The following is a 20,834-nucleotide window of genomic DNA, read 5'->3' on the forward strand; positions in this document are numbered from 1 at the left end:
TGTGTTATCGTTACTCATTGTGTATGTATTCCTCGTTTAACTATTATTCTATATTTTTCTCTCTGCATTGTTGGGAAGGGCATGTAACTAAGCCTTTCACTGTTAGTCTACACCTGTTATTTACGAAGCATGGGACAAATAAAATAAAATATTTAATTAATTTCCTTAGAAGATGATGTCAGCGGTCAACATGTGGGAGAAGTTGTGGGGCTTTCAAGATAACCTGGAACTCGAGTTCTAGAAAGATGCCCGAGTTTCTGACTTGAAATTCTGAGTTGGATGACCGGTCAAAATTATTTTTCCATATTTTTTTCCCCGAGTTCCCAGTTGTCTTGAACGCACTGATGTCGGACATAGGGGCTCCTGAGTGGCGCAGCGGTGTAAGGCACTGCATCTCAGTGCTTGAGGTGTCACTACAGACATCCTGGTTCGATTCCAGGCTGTATCACAACCTGGCTGTGATTGGGAGTCCCATAGGGCTGCGAGCAATTGGCCCAGCATCGTCCCGGGTTTGGCCGGTGTAGGCCGTCATTGTAAATAAGAATTTGTTCTTAATTAACTGACTTGCCTAGTTAAATAAAGGTAACGTTTTGAGTGTGGCAACTCGGGAACCTCAGTTAAAGTTTGCATATCGTTTTTTTTGTGTAGAGCTTCCTAATGGTTCATTGATACTTTCCAAGTGGTTCATTGATACTTTCCAAGAGATTGCAAATCACAGAGTTTCTGACTTCCGAGTTGTCTTGAACGCAGCATCAGGGATAATAGACGAGTTTCCCACTAGTAATTACCAGTTGGAGGGGCATTTAAGTGGATTTTTCACAGTCGTATGTGGTAAATACCACCTTCCCACTCGGTTAAGAACACAGCATAACATTTTGTTTGTGATGCTGCGTTAATAGGCAACTCAGATGTGCTATTCAGAAATAGAAAACGCAGACGTTTCCGAATGGGAAACTCGTTGTAGAAAGATAATACCCACGTTTCCCACTTGAAAGGTATCAGAATCAACCAATAGAAAGCTCAAAGCAAATAACTAGGTTTATTTTAACTCGGAGGTTCTGAATTTTGATAGCCCGTGAACTCGCCATCATGCGTTTATGATTATTCATTATGCGCAGTTGCAGCACACTTTCTAAGCTTTCTGTCTAGAAATGCGCATGTGCAATACAGTTCTAGGTGAACTTCTTTGGAACACTCAGTGCACTAGCCATCACTGCATCCTCGGCCCACCACAGACTAAACATGAGCTTCACAGTCGAAGAGAGGGGAAAACCCAATACTTTGAGCTATCGTTTGTTTTTCAGTAAGTGTGGTCCTCTTTTTAATGGAAATATAGCTTAAGTTAGCTTAGTTAATAGCTAGCTATAATACGGCAAGGATCGAGTCCATTGTGGATTTGCCGGCTTACTAGTGGGATCGGGCCCCACCTCCCACGTGTCACTTATTCATTAATTTCGCGTTGGTTTTATACTCCTAATGTCAAGTTCAAGTGTAGATTTCACAGGTATTTGCACCTAGTTAGGATCGTTGAGTATATGCATGCATCAGCGCTTTGACCTTTGCTCCCCATTTTAGTTGAGCAGACATACGGTAACTAGCAATTGCATGGACCAGTTTTGCCGGTTTGCTGGACATGAATTTGACTTACCGGTATCAAGATCCAATTCAGCTTTTTTAGTGTGTTAAATATATCCTGTCATTGTGGTATTTCTGATATTAGTTAGCCGGTCTTGTTGGGATACCACAACAGTAACCTCGATAAATCATAGTTTAGCTACTGTACGTGTGGGTTACGCCCAGTTTCAGTTTCTAAGATCAAGACTAGGCTTTAAGACCTGTCAAACAAAAGGTGTTTCTCATGTAACCAGTGTTAGCCTGAATGTGTTATTGTTCAAATGTGATGTAGCAGTCTTTCAAATTTGTTGCGTACAGTGCAGCCTTTATGATTGCGCATTTAATTACCATTACACTGGGGGTTAATTGCATCATGAATATCATGTGTAAGTGGTTGATTTTCTTACTTACATTCATACATTTACACACACTAAACTTAAAGGTCACTCATATTCTCCCATTCTCATGATGTATGTTGTCTGTTCTCTGTAGAAAATGCTGATGGAAAGTATGTCTCCCCATTCCATGACATACCTATGTATGCTGATGAGAGCCAGGTATGTTACCTTTATCCTGCTACAACGCCCCATTTACATATCACACACACACTGAATGGAGATGGGATATCAATTCAACCGCTTCTTTATAGAAAGATACCCACTTAGTCTAACTTTTGACTCATGGTTAAATCTGCAATATTAATCTTTTTGGGTGACCTGAACAAATGCACATAGAAATGTGAGTTGTAGATATGTCATTCTCATTGAAAGCAAATCTAAGAAGTGGTATATGTTGTTTTTATGTTCTCTATTTCTATGCTTCTCATTCTTAAGTTTCATTTTTGCATCTTTTACTTTCGGTTTTGTACACCAGCTCTAGCAAACTTATTAAGTGGTGCAGCTGTCTAAGGCACTGCATCCCAGTGCTAGAGGCGTCACTACAGACCCTAGTTTGATTCCAGGCTGTATCACAACTGGCCGTGATTGGGAGTCCCATAGGGTGGCGCACAATTGGCCCAGCGTCGTCCGGGTTAAAGGAATAGATGTATGGAAAGCAAATCAGCTATTTGGGCAGATTTGTTGCCACTCAAGACCGTTTTGCGTGGCTGATTGGGCTGCACTACGAGTTGATAGTAAGCCGGCTAGGTGTTGTGCTTCCTAATGGGTAACATTATTATTGTGTCGCTGGCAGTAGCTACGTGGAATTTTATTTCAAGTAGGATAGCAGAGTACACAAGAAATAACTCAAATTGATAACTAGGGTTGCAAAGGGTTTCCGGGTATTTTCCATGGGAATTTAAGCCTGGGAATTTTGCTTAAATTCATCAAAAAGTTTAGCTTATAACTGAACCTTTTTTGTGGGATACACATACGGCAATTCTAGGTCTTGTGGCATATTTTGTTTAAACTATCCCCAATTCAATGGAATTGCAACCCTCTGCATGCACAGTGCATTCTTCCATCACATGTACAGCTGATTCTCAAGGACTTGCACACTAATGAGATGCTTTGAGCCCACACTACTACACTGTCTGAGCCAAGGACTACATGCTTTCTGGTAAGTTTTGATTACAATACTGTGTGGGGTGAATATATTTTATGACATACATGCTTTTTTGTTAACTAGCAAATAGCCTACAGCAAAGTGTGTTATATCATTTCTAACTTGTTAACAATTTCTGCTAGTTAGTTTTTGCTACCATGTGGGTTTTAGCTTGCTTGAGCCTGCTAACTGAGTGTTAATTCACCTGTTTCCATACATGTTTCGTTTTAAAATATGTATCTGACAAAGGAGTTGTTTAATCTAACTGCTTAACTATTTATCTGTACATGGAATTGTATTTTTTATTTATTTACAATTTTTTAATAATCTTTACAGGAAAATGCCACGGGCACTCTGATGTGTGGAGACATTTCACTGCAGCTAATGTAGAAGGAAAAGCTGTGTACATTTGCAAATACTGTGCCAAATCATATGTGAAGAATGCCGATATGGACAGCCCCATCAAGAGGATGCTCCTGGATTATATATTTTGGGAGAGTGGTAAGCAGCCTGAAACCTATAGCAGTAGCCATTGCACAGATTGAGGGAGACAATGCCATACTGTCTGATGTTCAGACTCTGCTTGCAGATGTAAGAGAATAAATACGTACTGTCCTGACCACTTCACTGTCGCTCCAAGCAGAGGAAACTGCAGGGTTGAAAAATTGGTGGCCATCCGGGCTAATTTGAGCCTGACAACGGGCCATCCTCAACAAGGTTGGAAAGTGATAGTGAAGATGAGGCCTCAGAGTCTGATGTTCAAGAGGTGGACATTGAGGAGGTCCAGGGAGAAGACATGGACGCCTGAGAGGAAGACAATCAAAGCTTTAGTTTCTAGACTATCATTTTACAGATGTATATTGAAAACGTTTTTGGGAGATGTGATGGATCATTGGTGATCATTCAATATTCCCTTTCTTTTGTTGTTCAATGAAATCATTCCATGTGAAAAGTCAACTCATTTAATTAAAGTTCAATTCATAACTAAATTGTTTTTTTGACTTCTATTGGAAGGATTTAATCATTTGCAATTATGTCTAGTTATGATAAGGTAAAAGGTTTATGTTTCTGTCTCCATTATGATATGGTAAATATATCCAATGCAAAAAACATCTACATTTAATGGTATTCATTTGCATATATTTCCATGAATTCCCACAAAGTTTCCACCTCTGAATATTCCCCAAAAAGTTCAACCCTATTGATAACCATCTAGATGTCACCTTGATTACATACATACATAGTCAACTACTCAATGGGGAGGGCATGAACAGCAATAATACAGTAACAACACCGGGGCACAGTGCCCTTTGCTCCCGCTCGACAAGTACCTAATAGCCAATATCATGGTGACAGTCATAGTAAGCACACACATGCAACGCATGAAACAAGTACACCCATCATCAATCATTTTAATAACTAATAAACAGTCGTCAGTTTTATAACAGAAAATATACATTATGTGTGAAACTAACAGTGAAATATGACTCGTCCTCAGACTTAAAAACAGAAGTCCTGACTCGTGGTACGGTAGTTCAATATATAGTAGTTGCCTGGGGAGAGAACTACTGGTGGGGAGTCGACTCCAAAAGTATCAAATCCCTGACTCCTTGCCCGTCGACTCCTATTTCTGGGTGTCAAGCTTCGACTCCTCGACTCTTAAGATTCTGTATTTTTTGCAACAGAGAACTATTTTACGTGGTCTACTTGGAGAACACAAACTCTCATCTTTCACAGCAAAGAAAGACTGAGCTAGCGAGGGATGGGAGGGGCATAGGCAGACATGTCGGCCACCAGGCAGACATTCAGAACAGTGCATTGGTAATCAAAAGATGTAGGCTATAGGCTATCGCAATGCTGTATTTTGCAATTTCTTGGATTGCAAGGTCTTGAGCAAGTTCACCAAAGTAGGGGATATCAGTGAGTATGCTGAGCTATTCTACACGTAACAGACCAAAAACCAAACACATACTAGAGTTTTTCATAGCGAACAGAAAGGAGAGCAGGTGAGGGAGAGTTCGGATCGGGGCAGGCAGAGAGACGGTCAGAACCGTGAGCACAGGCTATACCAGTGGTTCCCAACTTTTTTGGGTTACTGTACCACCAACTGAATTTTGCTCTGCCCGGAGTACCCCTGAAGTCCTCCTCATGTACATTTTACCAGTAGGCCTACGGTCTCATTAGTTCAAGTACCCCCTGTGGATAGGACAAGTACTCCCAGGGCAGGGGTCCTAGAACCACTGGGCTATATTGTATCTTGGTAATCTGTATATATCATCCCATAAGATATTGCTTAAATAGTATTTATATATTCAAACAAAATAGCTCTTTTTATAGGCAAATGGGCAGCATCATGCTCATGTCAGTCCTCTTGATCACAAATGTCTTCCTAGTGTGCGCATTCGTTTCTGCGTGTTTTGGGAGTCGAGCAAGAGTCAACTCCTGCGACTCTACCTACAGAAGTCGGAGCCGACACCAAAAATCCTGAAGTCATTCACCACAAAAAACAACAGCTCAATCAAAACCGTCTAACCTATAGCAGAGCGGTCTCGATACACCCACTACTTTCCTTTCGACACACCCACCCGCCCATACACCAATTACCATATTGGGATGCAGCTACCCCCTTCTCCACCAGCTTCAAACAGCTGAAAATACAATGAAAATATATTTCACAGCAGTTTAGATGGTACAGTGATTCTCTACACCAGGTATTCCCAAACTGGGTACGGGGGTACGCCAAATAAAAATGTGATTCCATTTATATTTTCCAACAGGGCTATACATTTGGGTGAGGTTTTCTCGCCTGAGTAGCCTCGTTTCACTGCCAAAAATAAAATGAAGCCATCTAGTGTTCAGCGAAATAACAACACAATGTCAAATACAGGTAGCCAAGTCAAATTGTTTATTTTATTTCACCTTTATTTAACCAGGTAAGCTAGTTGAGAACAAGTTCTCATTTACAACTGCGACCGTGCCAAGATAAAGCAAAGCAGTGCGACACAAACAACGAATAAAACAATGGAATAAACAAGCGTACAGTCAATAACACAATAGAAAAAAAAGAAAGTCTATATACAGTGTGTGCAAATGGCGTGAGGAGGTAAGGCAATAAATAGGCCATAGTAGCAAAGTAATTACAATTTAGCAGATTAACACTGTAGTGATAGATGAGCAGATGATGTGCAAGTAGTGATACTGTGTCACGACTTCTGCCGAAGTCGTTGCCTCTCCTTGTCCGGGCGGTGTTCGGCGGTCGACTTCACCGGTCTTCTAGTCATCATCGATCCATTTTTCATTTTCCATTGGTTTTGTCTTGTCTTCCCACACACCTGTTGTCAATCCCATTCATTACCTGTTGTGTATTTAACCCTCTGTTTCCCTTCATGTGTTTGTCAGAGATTGTTCGTTGTCATGTGTTGTGTTAATTGTGTATAGGTGTGCGACGGGTCTTCGTACCCAGATTTGTTTTATATTTTTTCCGTGAGTGTTATGGAGCAGATTACTAGGACTTTAATTAAAGTACTCCATTCTACACTCAATTTGACTCTCCTGCGCCTGACTTCCTCTGCCACTTATACACGCCTTTGTGACAGAATCTCTGACCTAAAAAATGAAGTCAGCAGGAGGAGGCACTTCACTAATGGAGGTTGAGGAACGCGTCCTGGAACACGCGGCGGAGATTGACAGTCTGTGCGCTGCCATGGATCGTATTATCCAGAGTATGGATCGCTTGGAGAGACAGGGAGCGTGTCCAGTACCTCCACCACCTCCTGGAATTCCTTCGAACGTTTTTTCCCCTCCGGAACAGAACAGGATCCAGTTATCCCTACCCACAGGATACAATGGAGATACTGCCAGCTGCCAGGGTTTTCTCCTAAAACTGAACTTGTATCTGGCCACGGTCTCTCCAGTACCAACAGACCGTGAGAAAAGCTTCGCCCTCATCTCCTGCCTTACCGGGAAAGCCCTGGAGTGGGCCAACGCTGTGTGTGGAGTGGATAAGGCGTTGGACCATTTTGAGGAGCTCATCTGCCATTTCCGGAAGGTATTCGACCACCCATCCGAAGGCAGAGCAGCAGGTGAGCTCCTCTATCATCTGAGGCAGGGGAAGAGGAGTGCTCAGGAGTTCGCGTTGGAGTTTAGGACTTTGGCTGCCGGCGCTGGATGGAGCGACAGGGCCCTGATCGACCACTACCGTTGTAGTCTACGCGAGGACGTCCGTCGGGAGCTGGCCTGTAGAGACACCACCCTCAACTTCGACCAACTGGTGGATATGTCCATCAGGCTGGACAACATGCTGGCTACTCGGGGACGTCTAGATCGGGGTCTGGTTGTTCCATCCTCCCGCACTCTCTCTCCCGAACCTATGGAATTGGGAGGGATGGTGCGCAGGGAGACCGGAGGGGGTACCCGCTCGAGCACCATCTATGATCGCAGAGATCACACTGCTGATCGGTGCCGGGTTGGTTCCTCTGGGAATAGAGAAGGCAGGCAGGGCACTCTGGCATCACCCCAGGTGAGTAGGCACCATACTCATCCAGAGCCCTCTGCTGCACTTATGTTTGTCTCTGTCACCTTTCCGGATTTTTCCCTGCATTCCCAGTATAAGGCGCTAGTAGATTCAGGCGCGGCTGGGAATTTCATTAATAAAAATTTAGCTTATAGTTTAGGGATTCCTATTGTTTCTGTGGATATGCCTTTCCCTATTCATGCCTTAGATAGTCGACCAATAGGGTCAGGGTTTATCAGGGAGGTCACTGCACCTTTGTCTATGATAACGCAGGGGGGTCACAAGGAGAAGATTAGTCTTTTCCTTATTGATTCTCCTGCGTATTCTGTGGTGTTAGGCCTACCCTGGTTAACTACTCATAACCCCACTGTTTCTTGGCCACAGAGGGCTCTCACGGGGTGGTCGCGAGAGTGCTCAGGTAGGTGTGTAGGGGTTTCCGTTGGTGCTACTACGGTGGAAAGTCCAGACCAGGTTTCCACCGTGCGCATTCCCCCAGAATATGCCGATTTGGCACTCGCCTTCTGTAAAAAGAAGGCGACTCAATTACCACCCCATCGACAGGGGGATTGTGCGATAGATCTCCTGGTAGACGCTGCATATCCCAGGAGTCATGTGTATCCTCTGTCGCAAGCGGAGACAGTGGCTATGAATAATTATATCTCTGAATCCCTGCGTCAGGGGTTCATTCAGCCATCCATTTCACCCGCCTCTTCGAGTTTCTTTTTTGTGAAGAAGAAGGATGGCGGTTTACGCCCGTGCATTGATTATCGAGACCTTAATAAAATCACGGTAAAATATAGTTACCCGCTACCTTTGATTAATACAGTAATGGAGTCAATGCGCGGGGCCCGCTTCTTCACAAAATTGGATCTCAGGAGTGCGTACAATCTGGTGCGTATTAGGAAGGGGGATGAGTGGAAGACGGCATTTAGCACCACCTCAGGTCATTATGAGTACCTGGTCATGCCATATGGGTTGATGAATGCTCCATCAGTCTTCCAATCGTTTGTAGATGAGATCTTCAGGGACCTGAATGGGCAGGGTGTAGTGGTGTATATCGATGATATTTTGATATACTCTGCTACACGCGCTGAGCATGTGTCCTTGGTGCGCAGGGTGCTTGGTCGCCTGTTGGAGCATGATTTATATGTCAAGGCTGAGAAATGCTTGTTCTTCCAACAATCTATCTCCTTCCTAGGGCATCAGATTTCCACTTCAGGAGTGGAAATGGAGAGCGATCGCATTACAGCCGTGCGTAATTGGCCGACTCCAACCACGGTAAAGGAGGTGCAGCGTTTTTTAGGGTTTGCCAATTACTACCGGAGATTTATCCGGGGTTTTGGTCAGGTTGCAGCTCCCATTACCTCACTGCTAAAGGGGGGACCGGTGCGCTTGCAGTGGTCGGCCGAGGCGAATAGGGCTTTTGGTAAACTGAAGGCTCTGTTTACCTCGGCGCCTGTGTTGGCTCATCCGGATCCCTCTTTGCCATTCATAGTAGAGGTGGACGCATCCGAAGCTGGGATAGGAGCAGTGCTCTCTCAGCGTTCGGGTGTGCCACCGAAGCTTCGCCCCTGTGCTTTCTTTTCGAAGAAGCTCAGCCCGGCGGAGCGTAACTATGATGTGGGGGACCGAGAGCTGTTAGCTGTCGTAAAAGCCTTGAAGGTGTGGAGGCATTGGCTTGAGGGGGCTAATCACCCTTTTCTCATCTGGACTGACCACCGCAATCTGGAGTACATCCGGCAGGCGAAGAGACTAAATCCTCGCCAGGCAAGGTGGGCCATGTTTTTCACTCGTTTTGTGTTTACGCTTACTTACAGACCAGGCTCCCAGAACGTCAAGGCAGACGCATTGTCTCGGCTGTATGACACAGAGGAGCGACCCATGGATCCCACTCCCATACTCCCAGAGTCGTGTTTGGTGGCGCCAGTAGTGTGGGAGCTGGACGCGGACATTGAGCGGGCGTCACGTGCAGAGCCCTCTCCTCCTGAGTGTCCAGCTGGTCGTCTGTACGTTCCGTCTGCTGTCCGCGACCGATTGATCTATTGGGCTCACACATCACCCTCCTCTGGTCATCCTGGGATAGGTCGGACGATGCGCTGTCTTGATGGGAGGTACTGGTGGCCCACTTTAGCTAAGGACGTGAGGATTTATGTTTCCTCCTGTTCGGTGTGCGCCCAGTGCAAGGCTCCCAGACACCTGCCTAGAGGTAAGCTTTTACCTTTACCCGTTCCTCAACGGCCGTGGTCGCACCTGTCAGTGGATTTTGTGACTGATCTTCCACCTTCACAGGGTTACACCACGATCCTGGTCGTTGTGGATCGGTTCTCTAAGTCCTGTCGTCTTCTCCCTTTGCCCGGTCTCCCTACGGCCTTACAAACTGCGGAGGCTCTGTTTACACATGTTTTCCGGCATTATGGGGTGCCTGAGGATATAGTGTCTGATCGGGGTCCCCAGTTCACGTCAAGGGTCTGGAAGGCGTTCATGGAACGTCTGGGGATCTCGGTTAGTCTTACCTCAGGTTTTCACCCCGAGAGTAATGGGCAGGTGGAGAGAGTTAACCAGGATGTGGGCAGGTTTCTGCGGTCCTATTGCCAGGACCGGCCAGGGGAGTGGGCGAAGTTCGTGCCCTGGGCAGAGATAGCCCAGAACTCGCTACGTCACTCCTCCACTAACCTTACCCCTTTTCAATGTGTATTAGGGTATCAGCCGGTTCTGGCTCCTTGGCATCAGAGTCAGACCGAAGCTCCTGCGGTGGACAATTGGTTTCGGCACGCTGAGGAAACTTGGGAGGCAGCCCACGTCCACCTTCAGCGTGCCATAAGGCGCCAGAAAATTGGCGCAGACCGTCGCCGCAGTGAGGCCCCGGTGTTCGTACCAGGGGACAGGGTCTGGCTCTCGACCCGAAACCTGCCCCTCCGCCTGCTCTGCCGGAAGCTGTGTCCGCGGTTTGTGGGGCCGTTTAAAGTCCTGAGGAGAGTGAACGAGGTATGTTATAGATTACAACTGCCCATTAATTACCGTATTAACCCCTCGTTCCATGTGTCTCTCCTCAGGCCGGTGGTGGCTGGCCCGCTCCAGGAGGCTGAAGTGCGTGAAGTTCCTCCGCCTCCTCTAGACATCGAGGGGGTCCCGGCGTACGCTATTCGATCCATTTTGGATTCGAGACGTCGGGCGAGGGGCCTTCAGTACCTCGTGGACTGGGAGGGGTACGGGCCGGAGGAGAGATGCTGGGTTCCGGTGGAGGACGTTTTAGATCCTTCTATGTTAAAAGAATTCCACCGCCTCCATCCGGATCGCCCTGCACCTCGCCCTCCGGGTCGTCCCCGAGGCCGGTGTCGACGCGCTGCTGGAGCCGCGCGTCAGGGGGGGGGTAATGTCACGACTTCTGCCGAAGTCGTTGCCTCTCCTTGTCCGGGCGGTGTTCGGCGGTCGACTTCACCGGTCTTCTAGTCATCATCGATCCATTTTTCATTTTCCATTGGTTTTGTCTTGTCTTCCCACACACCTGTTGTCAATCCCATTCATTACCTGTTGTGTATTTAACCCTCTGTTTCCCTTCATGTGTTTGTCAGAGATTGTTCGTTGTCATGTGTTGTGTTAATTGTGTATAGGTGTGCGACGGGTCTTCGTACCCAGATTTGTTTTATATTTTTTCCGTGAGTGTTATGGAGCAGATTACTAGGACTTTAATTAAAGTACTCCATTCTACACTCAATTTGACTCTCCTGCGCCTGACTTCCTCTGCCACTTATACACGCCTTTGTGACATACTGGTGTGAAAAAGAGCAGAAAAGTAAATAAAAACAATATAGGGATGAGGTAGGTGGATTGGGTGGGCTATTTACAGATGGACTATGTACATCTGCAGCGATCGGTTAGCTGCTCAAATAGCTGATGTTTAAAGTTAGTGAGGGAAATGTAAGTCTCCAGCATCAGCGACTTTTGCAATTCGTTCCAGTCACTGGCCGCAGAGAACTGGAAGAAAAGGCGGCCAAATGAGGTACTGGCTTTGGGGATGACCAGTGAGATATACCTGCTGGAGTGCGTGTTATGGGTGGGTGTTATCGTGACCAGTGAGCTAAGGCAGAGCTTTACCTAGCATAGATTTATAGATGACCTGGAGCCAGTGGGTCTGGCGACGAATATGTAGCGAGGGCCAGCCGACAAGAGCATACAGGTCGCAGTGGTGGGTGGAATAAGGGGTTTTGGTAACAAAACCGATGGCACTGTGATAGACTGCATCCAGTTTGCTGAGTAGAGTATTGGAAGCTATTGTGTAGATGACATCGCCCGAAGTCAAGGATCGGTAGGATAGTCAGTTTTACGAGGGTATGTTTGGCAGCATGAGTGAAGGATGCTTTGTTGTGAAATAGGAAGCCGATTCTAGATTTGATTTTGGATTGGAGATGTTTGATATGAGTCTGGAATGAGAGTTTACAGTCTAGCCAGACACCTAGTTATTTATAGTTGTCCACATATTCTAGGACAGAACCGTCCAGAGTAATGATGCTAGTCGGACGGGCGGGTGCGGGCAGCGAACGGTTGAAAAGCATGCATTTGGTTGTACTAGCGTTTAAGAGCAGTTGGAGGCCACGGAAGGAGTGTTGTATGACATTGAAGCTCGTTTGGAGGTTAGTTAACACAGTGTCCAAAGAAGGGCCAGATGTATACAGAATGGTGTCGTCTGCGTAGAGGTGGATCGGGGAATCACCCGCAGCAAGAGTGACATCGTTGATATATACAGAGAAAAGAGTCAGCCTGAGAATTGAACCCTGTGGTACCCCCATAGAGACTGCCAGAAGTCCGGACAACAGGTCCTCCAAATAATGAACATCCAATCACATTAACCGTAACTCTCTTGCGGGAATTCCACTAACGGTCCATATGTAGCCAAACGTAGCTGCTGCTCATGTTGGTATCTGTACTGATGGCGCAAAAGCCATGACAGAGACATAGTGGAGTGGTAACGTGCGTGCAAGCAGTTGCTCCCGACGCCACTTGGGTACACTGCAGCATCCACCGAGAGGCTCTTGCTGCCAAGGGAATGCCTGACAGCTTGAAATACACTTTGGACACTACAGTGAAAATGGTTAACATTGTTAAAGCAAGGCCCCTGAACTCTTGTGTATTTTCTGCACGATGCAATGATGTGGGCAGCGACCATGTAACGCTTTTACAACATACAGAAGAAGTGCGCTGGTTATCAAGGGGCAAAGTATTGACACGTTTTTTTGAATTGAGAGACGAGCTTAAAGTTCTTTACTGACCCATAATTTTCACTTGTCTGATCGCTTGCATGATGACGAGTTTCTCACACGACTGGCTTATCTGGGTTATGTTTTTTCTCGCCAGAATGATCTGAATCTAGGATTACAGGGACTCTCTGCAACTATATTCAATGTGCGGGACAAAATTGAGGCTATGATTAAGAAGTTGGAGCTCTTCTCTGTCTGCATTAACAAGGACAACACACAGGTCTTTCCATCATTGTATGATTTTTTTTGTGTGCAAATGAACTCAAGCTTAAGGACAATGTCAAATGTGATATAGCGAAGCACCTGAGTGAGTTGGGTGCACAATTATGCAAGTACTTTCCCGAAACGAATGACACAAACAACTGTATTCGTTATCACTTAGAATTTTAGCAACCAGGAAATGCTAGAGTGGTTTCTGCATATTGCACCTTTAAAGATGTCATTGAGTTATTGTATCTCCATAGCATTCTTGGTTGGAATTGTTTGTAATGTATTCATTTTTGTTACCTATGCGTGTGGGAGAGTAGGAGTTCCGCTAGCAAGGTCATAGTCTGTTTGTCAAATCAACGGTCTTTACCACTCGAACACTGAACTCTTTAATCATTGTCTTATCTCTCTGGAGTAATATATCAGAGTTGGATGGCCTTTCCTTTCCTCCAACATATCCATAGGCATAAATAAATTATTGCTGGGTATATTGATATTATATGTGACAAACGAGTATGAAAATGTATTCACTCACTACTGTAAGTTGTTCTGGATAAGCGCTTCTGCTTGATCACTAAAAAGTTAATGTAACAACCAAAAAATGTCCATGGTTGTTAATGCTCAGTTCGTGTGCACATTTTAGTCACATAGCAGATGCTCTTATTCAGAGCGACAAACAGTTAGCTAGGTGGGACAACCGCATTTCATAGTCATACTAAGTACTTTTTTCCCTCAAAGTAGCTACCCGCAAAGCCAGAACTAACTAGTAAGGGGGGGGGGGGGGGGGGGGGGGAGTGTGAGTGTTAGTTCACAAAATGCTTTTTTTGGGGGGGGGGGTAGGGTTTCAGATGTTTTCAGGGCAGGGGCAGGAACAGGGACTCTGCTGTCCTAGCTTCAAGGGGAAGCTGGTTCCAACGTTAGGGTGTCAGGACAAGGAAGAGCTTGGACTGGGCTGAGCGGGAGCCAAGAGGGCCAAGAGACCAGAGGTTGCAGAACGTAGTGCTCGGGTTGGGGTGTAGGGTTTGAGCATAGCCTGAAGGTAGGGAGGGGCAGTTCCTCTTGCTGCTCTGTTGGCAAGTACCATGGTCTTGTAGTGGATGCAAACTTTGTCTGGAAGCCCGTGGAGTGTGTGGAGGAGGGGGGTGACATGGGAGAACTTGAAGGTTGAACACCAAGCGGTCTGCAGGGTTCTGGATGAGTTGCAGGGGTTTGATGGCACAAGTGGGGAGCTCAGCCAACAGCGAACAAACACCTTTGTTTACTACTAATGAAGTATGAGTCATTGCTTTCTTCTCTTTCAGAACATTTTCCACGTGGTTGTTGAAGTACCAAGATGGACAAATGCAAAGATGGAGGTAGGTTCACCTTGATTGATTTTATTAACCAGTTAAAAACAATACATACAGTGCCTTCGGAAAGTATTCAGACCCCTTCACTTTTTCCACATTTTGATATGTTACAGCCTTATTCTAATATTGATCAAATGTTTTTCCTCATCAATCTACACACAATACCCCATAATGGCAATGCGAAAACAGGTTTTTAGAATGTTTTGCAAATGTATTAAAAAGAAAAAACAGGTACCTTATTTGCATAAGTTTTCAGACCCTTTGCTATGAGACTCGAAATTGATCTCCGGTGCATCCTGTTTCCATTGATCATCCTTGAGATCTTTCTACCACTTGATTAGAGTCCACCTGTGGTAAATTCAATTGATTGGACATGATTTGGAAAGGCACACACCTGTCTATATAAAGTCCCACAGTTGACAGTGCATGTCAGAGCAAAAACCAAGCCATGATGTCGAAGGAATTGTCCGTAGATCTGCGAGACAGGATTATGTCGAGGCACAGATCTGGGGAAGGGTACCAAAACATTTCTGCAGCATTAAAGGTCCCCAAGAACACAGTGGCCTCCATCATTCTTAAATGGAAGAAGTTTGGAACCACCAAGACTTCCTAGAGCTGGCTGCCCGGCCAAACTGAGCAATCGGGGGAGAAGGGTCTAAGTGACTAAGAACCCGATGGTCACTCTGACAGAGCTCTAGAGTTCCTCTGTGGAGATGGGAGACAACCATCTCTGCAGCACTCCACCAATCAGGCCTTTATGGTAGAGTGACCAGACGGAAGCCACTCCTCAGGAAAAGGCAGCCTGCTTGGAGTTTGCCAAAAGGCACCTAAAGACTCTCGGACCATAAGAAACAAGATTCTCTGGCTAGTCAAGCAAAATAAGACACAAGAGATAATTCAATAATGTTTGACTTTTCTACTTCCAGATTGCAACCAAAGACCCCCTGAACCCGATCAAGCAGGATGTGAAGAAGGGGAACCTGCGTTACGTCGCCAATGTTTTCCCCCACAAAGGCTACATCTGGAACTATGGAGCAATACCTCAGGTCAGACAGTCACCAAACTGCAAATGGTCATAAATGCAAGTACAGGCTTGCGACTGTACATTTACAAGACTTTTGGCATTCCAACATAATCTTTGTAGTGTGTCACTGTTTCTGCATTCAAACATGTTACAATGCAGACTAATACGTTTGTAGAAGCAGACCCACGCTACATGTTCAACTCAATTCATTGATCACCTAGAGATGAAATGGCCATGATTGCCTAGTTCTCTGTCATATGAACTAAATATCACAATCTCTTTTGACTGTGACATTTCTCTTTCTTGGTAGACTTGGGAGGATCCCGGGCACAAAGATGAAGACACTGACTGCTGTGGTGACAACGACCCCATCGACGTCTGTGAAATCGGTACCAAGGTACAGCACTTTATCCTCTAACTACTATTAACCTTTGGAGCCGTTTTTAAGATCTTGATATTGTTTCTTCCATTCAATCTCTGCCATTCCTACATGCTTAAGGTGTCATTCAAAGCAGCTTTTTGTCACCTAAGCAAGGTGTCCAATTTCGAGAAAGTATGCCCGACAATTTAGCTGGGTTTGTTACATCAGCTGCCTGTACAGATGTTGTGTTATGAGATTTGTTTATGGTTGCGTGATGAAATGCACTTTCCTTCAGCATGTGATCTGCTTTCTGACCATCATTGAAAGTGACCAATATCTTACTTTTCTATGCTGTACTGATCATGAATCTGCCTCCTCCTCCAGGTGTGTTTGCGTGGGGAGGTGATCAAGGTGAAGGTACTGGGGGTTTTGGCCATGATCGACGAGGGGGAGACGGACTGGAAGGTCATAGCCATCAACGTGGAGGACCCTGAAGCTAAGGACCTGAACAGTAAGCATTGGAGGAGCTAGATGTGGACTAAACAGAGAATCCCTAATATAACAGGCCATTCCTTAAAAGTGCCCATTTAGCCCAGTCACTGCATATAGTAGTATTGTAATATGATTGCTCAAGTGAAGAATGCAGTGATTGAACAATTCCCCCCCCCCCCCCCCCCAAGTGTGTGTGTGTATTCCTATTGCCACAGTCATCTGCAAGTGAAGAATGCAATAAATCTATGTTTTCCCAAATGTAGGTGTGTGTGGCTGCGTGCATGTGTGTCTACTCCTATTGCCACAAGTCATCCCCCCACTCCTTTTCCCTCACCTGTCACCCTATCTTGTGTACCTCAGACATCGGTGACATCCAGAGGCTGAAGCCAGGTTACTTGGAGGCCACCGTGGACTGGTTCAGGAGGTACAAGGTACCAGATGGGAAACCAGAGAACCAGTTTGCCTTCAACGGAGAGTTCAAAGACAAGGTATCCATCTTGTACCCCATACACAGGAGTTTGTGTTCTGTAAACTTTTAGCCCGAGACGGAATGGCTCATCTCCTGTTTCTGTAGTATTTGGCAAGGTATTGTAGCCTTGAAGTTGTCACAGCCTTATTACAGTAGCTACATCCATCCTCATCAACATACTTTTCATTTATCTATTTACCTTGTACCACATCCACCCTCATCTAAAACAGCTTTTTCAATCTAGATACAGTTGAAGTCAGGAGGTTTACATACACCTTAGCTAAATACATTTAAACTCAGTTTTTCACAATTCCTGACATTTAATCCTAGTAAAGATTCCCTGTCTTAGGTCAGTTAGGATCACCACTTTATTTTAAGAATGTGAAATGTCAGAATAACAGTAGAGGGATTTATTTCAGCTTTTATTTCTTTCATCACATTCCCAGTGGGTCAGAAGTTTACATACACTCAATTAGTATTTGGTAGCATTGCCTTTAAATTGTTTAACTTCGGTCAAACGTTTTGGGTAGCCTTCCACAAGCTTCCCACAATAAATTGGGTGAATTTTGGCCCATTCCTCCTGACAGAGCTGGTGTAACTGAGTCAGGTTTGTAGGCCTCCTTGCTCGCACACGCTTTTTCAGTTCTGCCCACAAATTTTCTATAGGCTTGAGGTCAGGGCTTTGTGATGGCCACTCCAATACCTTGACTTTGTTGTCCTTAAGCCATTTTGCAAGTATGCTTGGCGTCATTGTCCATTTGTAAGACCCATTTGCGACCAAGCTTTAACTTCCTGACTAATGTCTTGAGATGTTGCTTCAATATATCCACGTAATTTTCCTCCCTCATGATGCCATCTATTTTGTGAAGTGCACCAGTCCCTCCTGCAGCAAAGCACCCCCACAACATGATGCTGCCACCCCCGTGCTTCACGGTTGGGATGATGTTCTTCGGCTTGCAAGCATCCCACTTTTTTCTCCAAACATAACGATGGTCATTATGACCACACAGTTCTATTTTTGTTTCATCAGACCAGAGGACATTTCTCCAAAAAGTACGATCTTCGTCCCCATGTGCAGTTGCAAACCGTAGTCTGGCTTTTTTATGGCGGTTTTGGAACAGTGGCTTCTTCCTTGCTGAGCGGCCTTTTAGGTTATATCGATATAGGATTTGTTTTACTGTGGATATAGATACTTTTGTACCTGTTTCCTCCAGCATCTTCATAAGGTCGTTTGCTGTTGTTCTGGGATTGATTTGCACTTTTCGCACCAAAGTACGTTCATCTCTAGGAGACAGAATGCGTCTCCTTCCTGAGCGGTATGACGGCTGCGTGGTCCCATGGTGTTTATACTTGCGTACTATTGTTTGTACAGATGAAAGTGGTACCTTCAGGCGTTTGGAAATGGCTCCCAAGGATGAACCAGACTTGTGGAGGTCTACAATTAATTTTCTGAGGTCTTGGCTGAGTTCTTTTGATTTTCCCATGATTTCAAGCAGAGGCACTGAGTTTGAAGGTAGGCCTTGAAATACATCCATAGGTACACCTCCAATTGACTCAAATGATGTCAATTAGCCTATCAGAAGCTTCTAAAACCATGACATAATTTTCTGGAATTTTCCAAGCTGTTTAAAGGCACAGTCAACTTGTTGTATGTAAACTTCTGACCCACTGGAATTGTGATACAGTGAATTATAAGTGAAATAATCTGTCTGTAAACAATTGTTGGAAAAATTACTTGTCATGCACAAAGTAGATGTCCTAACTGACTTGCCAAAACTAACGTTCTGTTAACAAGAAATGTGTGTAGTGGTTGAAAAAGGAGTTGTAATGACTCCAACCTAAGTGTATGTAAACTTCCGACTTCAACTGTTCATGGATAGTCGTTTAGCCTGAATGTCAGTCTTTCTGCAATAGCCTTGTTAAATGTTGCGTTGTTGAATGCAAGTAAAGTCTGGTACCAAGGCTAAATTGCGTCCGCCAGATAGAGGCAAATTCAGTTTGTTGCACAAGAACTGACATTTATTTAGCAAGACCCATAAGGTTGTATTATCCTGTTGTAACATAGTATGTCCCTGAGGATGCGATAACCTTTTTACAATATACAGTGTCCAATGAAGTTCAATACAGGCTTGTTTTAAAGTGATCGGTTCAGCTAAAATACAGAAATGCGAAGTGCTGGTTTCACGGACATAGAGGAAGACTATCCTGGACTAAAATGCACTCACATTTGGGATTCTCCATTGAGTTTGCATTTTCCAGGAGTAGGCTTAATCTGTGTCCGGAAAATCACCCCAAACTGGATGTTTCCTTGCCCTACAACAGCCTCAACTCTGTGTTTCCCCTTCTCAGGAATTTGCCATTGAGACAATCAAGAGCACCCATGGCTTCTGGAAGGCACTTATCTCTCAGAAGACCAACTCTGGAGGACTCAACTGGTGAGGAGAGCATACACGATTTGCAATCCTCGTACAGTAAAATATCTCTAAAACTGGCATTTGTTACAGTCCCATCATCTTAAAATCATTACTGTAAATTAGATCAATCTTTAAAGGCCCAATCCGTAATTCCAACATGTAAGCCCCGCCACTTAATTTGTGAAATTAGACCTTACTTTTGAAGAACTAAAGCAACAAGCAAGAACTTGTTTGAATCTGAATACAAAATTAATGAATACCTGACTGATGTGACCTTTTTCTCCAATCCTGCAGTAAAAACACGTGTGTGTCAGCTGACGACAGCCCCTTCTGCTGCTCAACAGACGAGGCCAAGGCTGTCATAGAAGGGGTCAGTACCTTCTGCTTCTCTATGGCTAGTTTCTAGAACTTCAGGGTCGGGTCAGACCCGTCTCCTTTATGTGCTGTGCTCCTACATGCCTCTGCTGTGGACAAACATGTCTAGCATATACATTTATAAATTGCTCAATCAGACCATCCAATTATGTTTATTTATTTATGTTTGGATTTTTTTTAGACAACCCCTTGTGGAACCGAAGATCCTATCCCCTGCTCAGGTATGTCTCTTTAAAATATTTTTTACCTCAAGATTGTGAAACGTACTCTGAATGTACTTTGTTTTATTGAATATCGTGAAAATGTGTTGGACGGGTGCTGATAATGCAATTGTTATTTGGTTGATTCTGCCTATTTGCTTGAACATATAATAAAAACGGATCTAAATGAATCAACAAAAATTAAATAACTCCCATAGTTAAGAATGATCCTTGCTATGATCATATATTTACGTATTGGATCCTGCCTTGACTCAGATATTTATTTGACATATTGTAAACCTCCAACTCTTTATGGCCACTTTATGACCAACCTGGAATGATAGGAAAGGACTGCATGGTTGTACACACGTATTTTATTTTATGACGGTCAATTCCATTGCTATTCAGGAAGTAAGCTAGGATTCCAATTACATTTTTTGTCAGTGGGGAAAATTGGAATTTCAGTTTATTTCTTGAATTGAAATGGAATTGACCCAATGGATTTATGTGAATTCACTGGGGTGGCAGGTAGCCTAGTGGTTAGAGCGTTGGACTAGTAACCGAAAGGTTGCAAGAAAAACTTTACTTGCTCTGTACACATCTAATCATGTGATTTTCTATTTCCAGTGGATAAATGGTTCTACTATGAGAAGGAGTAACTTTAAGTCGAAGACTCAATGGACCAGTGTCTCACCTGTTTAGCAAGTGTACTTGAAGATCATAGACTTAATGACAGTTGGGGGTGTGGCTGCGAAAGAATAGACTCTCTTCTCCATACTCTGAAGATAAGAGAAGATGGGACAAAAATAGTGAAATAATGTCTGAGGAAATGTGTTGTTACTGTTATTTAACAAATGTCTCATTGGAGATGTGCTGTCGAACAGATAGTACTGGTAGTGTGCTTCCTATAGCTAGCTACTCATGTACTGTATGGGGTCGTAATTCCTTTAATAAAGCTTTATCTGTAAAACAAAAATACTATGATCGTTTTGTTGGATAATGGAAAAAATTGTAATAAC

The 20,834-nt window shown here is 44.5% G+C and overlaps 1 protein-coding gene across 1 annotated transcript; it reads left to right on the plus strand.

The window, feature by feature from the left end:
* Positions 1 to 862: 862 nt before the first annotated feature.
* Positions 863 to 20,791, plus strand: LOC139571047 (inorganic pyrophosphatase-like). The gene is made up of 11 exons (XM_071393529.1): positions 863 to 1,303; positions 2,107 to 2,171; positions 14,433 to 14,486; positions 15,407 to 15,526; positions 15,815 to 15,901; positions 16,250 to 16,376; positions 16,718 to 16,845; positions 19,176 to 19,261; positions 19,535 to 19,610; positions 19,797 to 19,836; positions 20,443 to 20,791. Exons 1-11 carry the CDS (start codon positions 1,243 to 1,245, stop codon positions 20,472 to 20,474), a joined length of 876 nt encoding a protein of 291 aa, XP_071249630.1. The 5' UTR covers positions 863 to 1,242; the 3' UTR covers positions 20,475 to 20,791.
* The last annotated feature ends 43 nt before the right edge of the window (positions 20,792 to 20,834 follow it).

The sequence above is a fragment of the Salvelinus alpinus genome, chromosome 3 (assembly GCF_045679555.1).
Source record: "Salvelinus alpinus chromosome 3, SLU_Salpinus.1, whole genome shotgun sequence".
Lineage (NCBI taxonomy): Eukaryota > Metazoa > Chordata > Actinopteri > Salmoniformes > Salmonidae > Salvelinus > Salvelinus alpinus.